Below are 9617 nucleotides of genomic sequence, written 5' to 3'. Positions count from 1 at the left end.
GCACTACCATCACTGAGTTAGTCACATGCACGAGCACTCAACCTGCTCTATATGAATCTTCATGTTTCTTCATATTTAAATCAACAGTTTATTGTATTTTTTTAAAATATACAGTACAAATAAGTGTTAAAGCCTATATTTTAGGCAAATTAGAATATTTAATAACTTTTATTTTTGTTATCTATCTGCATCTTTGGAAATGTAAACATTTTAGCTGCAAATAACACTGGCTAATCATTAGCTTAAGTTACAGTTTAGATATAGAAAGGAGGGCCTTACGCTAACTGTATAAATATTAATCCTTTATAAGGGGTGTGTTCTGAGCCCTCTGCTATACACTCTCTTCACCCATGACTGTATTTCCTCCTGCGCGTCCAATCTCATTGTTAAGTTTGCAGATGACACTACAGTGCTCGGACTTATATCCAACAATGATGAGACAAACTATAGGACAGAGGTGCAACAACTAGAGTCATGGTGCCACGACAATAACTTGGTCTTAAACACCAAAAAGACCAAGGAGATCATTGTAGATTTCCGGAAGAGGGGTCATAACAACCATCTGCCTCTCTTCATTGGCAGTGAGGCGGTGGAGAGGGTGAGCAGTTTTAAATTCTTGGGGGTAACTGTGACCGAGGACCTGTCCTGGGGCAACCATATCACCTCAGTTGTACGGAAGGCCCAACAGCGCCTCTACTACCTGAGGAGACTGCGGAGCGCACACATTCCCAGATCTCTGATGTTGAACTTCTACAACTGTGCCAACAGCAGCGTTCTGACGTATGGATTTCTAGTGTGGTTCCCCAGCTGCACCAAGGCCGATCAGCAAGCACTCCAGCGGGTGGTGAAAGAAGCTGGCAGAATTATTGGAACAAGTCTGCCAGAGATCAGTAATATCTTCCCCACTCGCTGTCTGAGGAGGGTGCACAGTATCCTGCGGGACCAACATCACCCTGCGCGCCACCTTTTCCATCTGCTGCCCTCAGGGAGAAGGTACAGGTCTATACAGGCCAGAACATCCAGACTGGCCAACAGCCTGTATCCACAGGCTGTGAGGCTCCTGAACTCTCTGCCCCCCTCTCACGGACAATAACCATATCCAACTTCTTAATAGCAATGAACTGGTCTGCATTGGTGCATCATATCTTTATTCTCTTCCCCCTCCTGCCCCCCCCCTCTTTCTTAAATAGATAACTATCATATCTGATATCATATCTCACAGTACAATAATATTGAATGGGTTGCATTGTTGTATTTTGTCATGTTTCTCAGGTCTTTGTCTGAATTTCTACAAACATTATTGCTAAGGATTGTCTTATTGCATTGGAGTCACACTGGGTTAAATATGTACACTTGGGTTTTAAGGGGTATTTATTATTTTCTTCTTTTTTTTGGGTTGTATGGAAGCCCCAAACGCAATTTCATTGTTCTTGACAATGACAATAAATAAATAAATACTAAATACTTATAAGCTAATATAGATGTAGAATAAAGGTAAACCAACAATTTGGTCCTCTAAAAAGAACTTATTTAAAAAAAATAGTAATTTCTTTCCCAACTGGCCGGTGTCGGTTCAACAAGCATCTAAAGTAATCCCAGTTTAGCTAACATTAGCCTTACACAGATGATAAAAATCAGACTTGAGAAAGCAACCTTTCCTACCTAGCTAGATAATCATTACCTCAACTTTACATTTTTAATAAATATATGTTGATACTTTATAAGCTAATATGAATATAGAATAAAAGGTAATCAACTTTTTTTTCTTGAACTGTAAAAATATGTTTTTTATATATATGTTAAAGATTTTTTCCAATTAACTAGTAAATAATTTGACAAATGTACAAGCTAGTCATAGGTAAAGCTTCACAATAGCTTTAAATAGGCTTCACACAGGTTCAAATTTAAGCAAGCAACCATATCTGACTAAATAGCTATTGCTAATCATTACTTAAAGAATAATTGTATATCTTAAAATAAATACTTTAATCCTTTCTATGTTAATATAGCTATAGAATAAAGTAGGGGAATCAAACATAAGGTCGGGGGGTCTGAATCAGCCTGGCAGACCCCAAACATGGCTTTGGAAAATGTTGAGGAGGAAATAGATTTTCTTTTTACTTTTAACAGTATTTTCTCAAGTTTAAGCGCTTTTGCTCCATTCACACTGCACCAAAATAAGTAATAGAAACACAATTAAATTACATTAAAGTCACTGTTTTGTTGTGAAATAACAAAATTTGAACAGTGTCCAAGTTAGTAAAAGCTAATATTCACTTCCTTCTTAAGAACTGCTCTGAAGCTTTTGATTATATTTAAACTTTATGTAGTATTCCCCACGTGAAAAATGTGACTAAATGTTCTGTGACTACTTTGAAAAACATAAGCATTTAATCCACATTTAATAAAAAAGGAGGTCTAGGGCTGCTGAGTAGGTCTAGTAGCTGGATGTTTTTCAAGCAAAAGGGCTTTTTGTGTGTGTGGTTTCAGGTAAATTTGGGGGCGATTTGAAGAGTGACAAACAGCAGATATTTAAAGAGTAATATTTAATATTAATGTTAAAAACCCTGCATATAAGTGTGCTTTCCTGCTTTTCCACTAGAGGCCAGTGTACAACAAGCTTTAAACTAGACTCGTGGTTTTACTCCAAACTTTCTCATTAATTTCCTCTTAGAAATATTTAATAACAAACCTGGGGGGGGGAAAAGCACCCGGCCTCCACAAAAAGGCATAAAAATGCACAACAAATCAGATAATTCAAGTAAGAGTGACCATGTTTTTAATATCTTAAACATCTGTGCAACATTTTTCAAAATGTTACATCACTGCATGACCTGTAATGTTTCACAATATTTACAAAAAAAATGCTGCGTACATCAAACCATTAAAAAAAGTCCAAACAATCTCAAAATAATGGACTCTGACAAACTATCCCTAGCCCACATTAATGCAAATAAAGAAAAATAAAAAGAGCAATCAAGTGCACATCATACTTCACGCAGGTCTATTTTTTGTAAAGTATATATTAGTGAGAAAATATATACTTAATTACAAGTTGAAGAAACAAAATACTGACAACGAAAGGATGGGAGATTTAAAGAGCAGAAACAAACACTGGAAAAAATAAAACTCACACTCACACCTCACACAATCACAGGTGGAAGGAGACAGGAGGGTAAAATAGACCGCACGGACCACCTCAAACACAAAAAATGCTTTGAACTCTTGACCACGAATTACAAGAAACCAATAACAGATCCGTAACACATGGGGTTCCGGTCACAAGTGCAGGAACCTGCATGTCATTGCACAAAAACCAAAAAAGAAAACATAATTTGTTTTGTTTTTTTAAAAAGAGGTGGAGAGAAGGGGGAGACGAGGCAGAATGAACTTTACCGAAACAGCTCACATGTTCTCCACAGCGAACGTCACATTTTGGAAAACGGCCGGAGGACATCTCCTCCGAAGGTTTACAGTAAGACAAAATAACAAAACCTCGACTCTCAAAAGGGTGCACGCTGAAAATAACGGGGACGTGTTTTTAAACACATTCTTCACAGGTATTGCTTATGTTGTTGCCGCTGTGAAGGTAACAACAATGCCTTGTGTTCGCGTTTGATACTGATATTTTTAACAGTAAACAAAAGAGAAAAACAAAGAAAAAAAATTAGCTTTTTTTAAAAAAAACAAAAACAAAAAAACATTCTCAGTTTTTTTCAGTGTGCACAAAAACACAATAAGGTAGCGAGACATCTCATTGGAAAATACAGTACAACTTGACTTAAAAATGCAGGAATTAGATTAGACTTAAAGGCTCCATTTGTTATGGATATGTAGTCATAGTAGTGTTTTCATTTGGAAAGCACAGAAATGGATGTTTCAAAGGGCAATTATATATCTATATTTTTTTCAGTTTTTGTTGCACAAAATTTCACCCTTGATGTCAGGTAAAATAACTAATTTGTTTAAAAGGTCTTTTTAGTTCTTGCTGCAAAATATTGGCCTCTAATATCTGTAAATCTACCAAAGATGCAGATATTTGGCCGATACCAGTGTCAGTATGGATATTTGGCCAATAATGGTGCACCCCTTGTTTTAGAGGCTGACAAAGGGGAATCTGTTCTTTCAGTAGTGTATTATTTGGTTTTAACTTTTTATTTGTTAGAGTTCTTGCGTATAAAGTTCAAGTAACAGTATTTTAGTTCAAACTTTGAGGCTAATTGGGTTAACGGTTGTGGCTGGCGTGTAAAAATAAAGCTACACATCAATTTCTACTTCATTGCTCTCAGGTTAGAGCATCAGAAAAGATGACTATTAAGAAAAAAAGAAAGAAAGAAAAGCAAAACAGGCAACACAGAAGAGTCCAAACAATGAGAGATGCAGTGTTTCGCAGTGTTGATCTTTGCCATCGATTGGTAATATTGCACTTGGTTATTCCGTAGAGATTGCCGGTGGTTTTGATCCATTTCCAATACTGTCAGACCGATCGAATGATGATTCTTCTTCTCAGCTTCAAACACTGATAACTTGTAGTGTTCAAACTGCATTTATTACCAACATCAGATGTGCATATTCATAAATAAGATGCTCTTTTTCTCTACCATGACACAATCTGTAACAAGTAAAAACATGAAGACTAGAAAACCTCACTGTAATTAAAAAGACTTATCTGTAACGTTCACTTCTTAAATAAGACAGAATATGACCTTTTTGTTTGTAATGGACTCTGAATACATGATCAATTCACTTGTTAAAAAAGGAAAGAAAACATACATATACACATATAAGGCTTGAGTTCTCAACTCTTGGTAGTATTATTGCCATCTAGCATATTTGTAAAGCTTAAAATAAATATGGAGTACTGTACATAAATAATTTACATCAATATGAAAAAGAAACAACAAGGCCTCTAAAATGGAAAACCAAAATAAAATAAAAGCGCTTTCACTGCTCTGGAAAGCCCAGTTAGTGTTGCTTCAGATGCCTCGGAGGTCAGTTACTCTACTGAAAGCTGTGGGTAAAAACACGTGGAGAACAAAAATAAAAACAGTCACTGTACAAACAAGCATGTGAATATGATCGCGACAATCAATGACATGATCGTTCGATGCAGCCTGTGATTCTTGTTGCTGAAGGAAAAATCCACCCATGTTAATAACTGGCCAAAGTTTGTGGTTACAACACAAAGCAAACTGAAATTGTCTGCATTTTCAGATGTAGTGGTTTATGGTTTTTTGACTTCCAACAATGAGAGTTAAAGCTTTCAAATCTAAGAGCAGGGCTTATTTTACTCATCATACTGAAAATGGACCAGGATGAGTCTCTAAACATCTCACAGTGTGTTTATATGCATGTAGCGATGGACTTTTATGGTTTCAGTAATCAGGGAGCAAAAGATTTCTCCTGAAAAAAGCCATTTTACATGTAAGCACTCGAGTGACATGAAGTTAACCCTATGCCAACAGAGCATCCAGCTATGCCATCTGCAGATTTAAAATAATGTCAACCAAAACCTCATAAAAGAGGACATAGAAGAAAAAGTCTTAATTAGACCACTGATACATATTTCCCAATTAGTAGGTGCTAGTGCCCAATCTAGACCAGCTCTATGCATTTGCAACACAAAATACTGGTCCCAAACCTGGAGCGGCAGATGTCTGGGACTACATGAAATGCACAGTGATTTCAAACAGACAGCACACAGATTCTTTCCATTATGATTGTAGTTCCAGAGAACTTTCCCCAACCCTTGTTCAACCCCCAGTATCTACTACCTCTTGTTTTACAGTGTATTACAGATGCATGCCCCTCAAAAAACAACTTGTATAGATCCCAAAAACATTGGCATTAGCAAGGCATTAGCATGCCGCCCCCCCAACAGAAAACAAACACTAAAACAAAATGCCGGTCTCAAATTTGGACCCACTGGTGGGAGAAGCTACTGTAAGAAGTTACTTAAACTTGTACAACCTAATACTGTATTACATTTGTTTTAAAACTGTCAAAATGCGGGCTGGTCCTCAAGACACAACAAGGCAGAAGTGGCTGCGCTACATCCATCAAGCTGACGCCAAATCTGACGCCTATTCCATAGATTTTTACAAAATAAAGACTGCCACTCCCAACAGCACTGCAAAATTGCCAGTCACAAAGCTGGAACCACTGACATTAGAGATTATGGGCTGGGCTGCTATTGGAAATTGTGTTCACTGATACTACCCCAAGCTACTGTGTCACTGTGTAATGCAACCCTATGTGGGGTTCTCAAAGCTGTTTAAAGGTAAGCTAAAGGCATCTAAGACAAGACAAGATAGCTCAGGGTCATATTATCTGGTGCCAAATCTATAAATGCTAACCAAAGACCAACGGTCCAAAGGCAACCAGAAATGGCCAACCCCAATGTTGGAACTGCTCATGATATTAAATTTGGGATGGGCTACCTAAGAAATCCAGACACTTCACTCATGCACCCCTTGAAATTCTGTTCAAAATTAATCTCCTGCCACTGAAACAACCCCAACTCACTTGCTACCCGACGCTACGCAGCCTCAAAACTGGTTCCTCATTCCGTTATTCTGTGCCGCAACTCAGAAACCACAAAAAACCTCAGCCCCAAACCACTGAAATCATTAAATCAGGGATGTTTTTCAGAGATGCACCAAGACCACCAATATCCATCAATTCATCATTTCAGTAGCCTAAAATGGGCTAAAACTTGTTTTGCAATGTACACTTGTTCCAGTTAAAAACTCTGCACAGCCAGCAGATGTAACGTCAGCGGAGTTAACTACAGTGCATGTAAGCACGCTGGCAGAAAGAGCTCAACTTCTGAAGTCCAACATTGATTAATAGCATTTAATTTACAACAACATAAAAAAAAGTCTTGCCGTTTCAGAAGCTGGACAACCCATGTTTAGGACTTTTCCCCCCCATCATTTTTACTTTAAATGAATGAACCTCTTCTAAAAACAATCATTGTGGAGGTTTTGGAAAATTAAGTGTCTGTGAGTGGATTTTTCCTTCTGAAAACACTCAAAAAAAGTTTTTGTTCATAAATTACAACACCTGAAAAACCCAGAACCAGACCAAGTAACGTGGTGACTGGTGGAGCCGGCTGGGGTCTCGGTGGGAGGGATACAGGCTGTGGGTGGACAGGGATACAGGGTGTGGGTGTGTGGGAGGGTAGGGATACAGGGTGTGGGTGAGGTGGGACACTGAACACTTTCTGCTGGTAAAGTTCATTCTGTGTTTTTTGAACTGTTTTTTCTCCCCATTACAAATGAACACTTAGCTGGAGTGACTACTGTTATGGTGAGCTCATGTCAGTTTCATCGCTGTTCCCTTACAAAAATAAAACAACAAAGAAAAGAAAAAGAAAGAAAAAAGAAAACAGCACATCTTACAGTTCATCATATAAAAGCTTTAGGCTGTATTCTTATTTATCCTATGCATGCGGCCATATACGACCGCATTTCTGAATAGAAACCAAGACATTGGTACACTTCTGCTTTGTTTTGTACAATAAAAGATAAAATGTGCATTAGGTACGGTTGTACATGACATTGTACAATATTTACATACAATTCTTAATAGCATGAAATTTCAGGATTATCTATATACATATTGAAAATGTATCAGAAATATTTGGACTGTCTATTTTTCTTAAATATGTAAGGTAATGCTTGTAGCTTTTTTTGTTTATTTTACTATCTTATACTAGAAAAAAATAGTTAATTCAGTGAGCTGTAGACAAATTGCAACCGTTTTTTATGTTTTTCTGTATTCATGTTTTTTCCTACAGTCTATAAACTGTAGTGGTGATTGGAATTTCCAGCACCTTCTGTGGTCAGTCATTAAGTCAAGTTGATATCATGGAACAACGATGTACCACTGAAAGTCCACGTGTAGCACCTGTTAGAGAGCTCAGATCGCATCAAGGCTGAACGGACAAAGTCTCCGAAAGGCTCTGAGGACGTTCTTGGGCCAACACATTCAATGTTATCTGGATATCTTCCTCCTCTTCGGCTTGGGGAGCTTCACCTGACGATCCCTCGACGGGATCTGATGGCACACACACAGGAAACGGTGTGGTGGTGAATGCGGGGGAAACAGCAGTGCATGAGAAGAGAGGAAAAGCGCAAATACTCACTGTGCCCGACATCTTGTCTAGCTCGCTCATGGCCTCGTGGATAGCAGCTTCCAAGTGATTATTCAGTTTCCCCGGTCTGTCAGACAATATTTATATTATTTACTTTTAGGCAGAAGAAAACTTTACAATTATAAACTACAACAAAAAGGTAGCTTAAAAAATAATTATTACACTTGAATCCATCTACAGGATGAGGAAACTGACCGGAGAAGCAGCTGGTTCAACTCCATGTGACCAACGTGTTTATTTATGCTTCTAATGAACTTCTCATAGCTCTTTAACTGAAAATGTCCCACTGTTGTAATACAGGAGTGAGACCTGCTATGATATATGGTTTGGAGATGGTGCCAAGCGGTTCATGGATGTAGTGAAGGAGGACATTCAGAGGGGTGGCATCAGAGGAGGAAGCTAGCGTTAGGGTCCGATAGAGGCAGATGATTCCCTGACGGGAGCAGCCAAAAGAATAAGCAGTGCAGGAAAGATAATTTAGAAGTTACAGGGAAGTATATGATTTTATATACTATTTGATCTTTTTGTAATTTTACACTCTTCTAATATTTGACACAAGTTTATAGTATACACTGTGATGACTTCCATCATTATTTGTTGTTCGGAGGATTACAGAACCTCCAATGTGTCCATATTTGGGTGTTAAAATGATACGAGTGTGCTGTAACACATAGGTCACTTAAACAGACCTTTAAAGCTTTAATTTTGGATTATTGAAATAAAAGACTAGAACAGTTTTTAATATCTACCCTGGAAAAAAGAAGCTGTACATGTGTAGTTTGTGGAAACAGAGCCACTGAATAAAGTATTCCGACTCTACCTCTGTCATTTTAGTTCAGTCACTTCAGGGTTAATGGTCTATTTTTGCCCCAAAGCGTTTAAAGTTTTATTGTTTCACTTAAACAAATGTTTGCCTCTCCTTTGCTGCAGGACACCATCTTTAACCACTAGGTGTCAATGCCACTTTGGATAAAGATCATCAGAGGAAGCACGAAAAGGCCTCGCTCAGCTCAAACTACAGCAAAGGTGGGTTTATATTATTAATGAAGCACCAGTGTGCTGGGTGAGGTTACTTACTTTAGGCCTCTTTTGGCGGCGCGGTCGAATGCCTCCAAGTCATGAGTTAGTGTTTTCAGCTTCTCTGGCTCTACCTGCACAAAGAAAAGTGGAATCAATTTGAGCACATTCAGCACCAGACTGAAAATTTCCCACCAAGCACCAGGAACTGATGCTCAATTTGAACTCCGGTTTATCACTTCGGCGCGTCTAGCGGATAATTTGGCAGTCACCGTTTGTCGGACATGCTCTGTTCTGCACTTCTGATTTGGCAGGTAAAGCCGTGGATGTGTTTTTGGAGTAATTTGGAGTCCATCTGCCTCGATGGCCGCTGGACAGAAATTTAAAAAGCTCTATTTCCTTCTGACTTTTCAAAGCTGCAATATTTGAAAGTTACAGTCAA

The 9617-nt window shown here is 38.2% G+C and overlaps 1 protein-coding gene across 3 annotated transcripts in view; it reads right to left on the bottom strand.

The window, feature by feature from the left end:
* Window positions 1–2762: 2762 nt before the first annotated feature.
* The window catches only part of mbd5 (methyl-CpG binding domain protein 5), a 56202-nt gene continuing 49347 nt past the window's right edge, over window positions 2763–9617 (bottom strand). For all 3 annotated transcript variants that reach the window (XM_086284768.1, XM_086284767.1, XM_086284769.1), the window contains exons 8-10: window positions 9236–9309; window positions 8150–8225; window positions 2763–8061 (exon numbers count right to left, since the gene is read on the bottom strand). In XM_086284768.1, coding sequence (XP_086140894.1) covers window positions 7999–8061; window positions 8150–8225; window positions 9236–9309 — 213 coding nt within the window. In that variant the 3' untranslated portion in view covers window positions 2763–7998. The remainder of the gene's footprint in view (window positions 8062–8149; window positions 8226–9235; window positions 9310–9617) is intronic.

Source organism: Aulonocara sp. 'chitande type north' Nkhata Bay, linkage group LG23 (genome assembly GCF_057382095.1).
Source record: "Aulonocara sp. 'chitande type north' Nkhata Bay isolate Kocher_YH1m ecotype deep benthic linkage group LG23, A_spYH_male_GT1.1, whole genome shotgun sequence".
Classification (NCBI taxonomy): Eukaryota; Metazoa; Chordata; class Actinopteri; order Cichliformes; family Cichlidae; genus Aulonocara; species Aulonocara sp. 'chitande type north' Nkhata Bay.
Note: the sequence above shows the minus strand (reverse complement) of the source record. Positions and strands in the feature narration are given on the sequence as shown.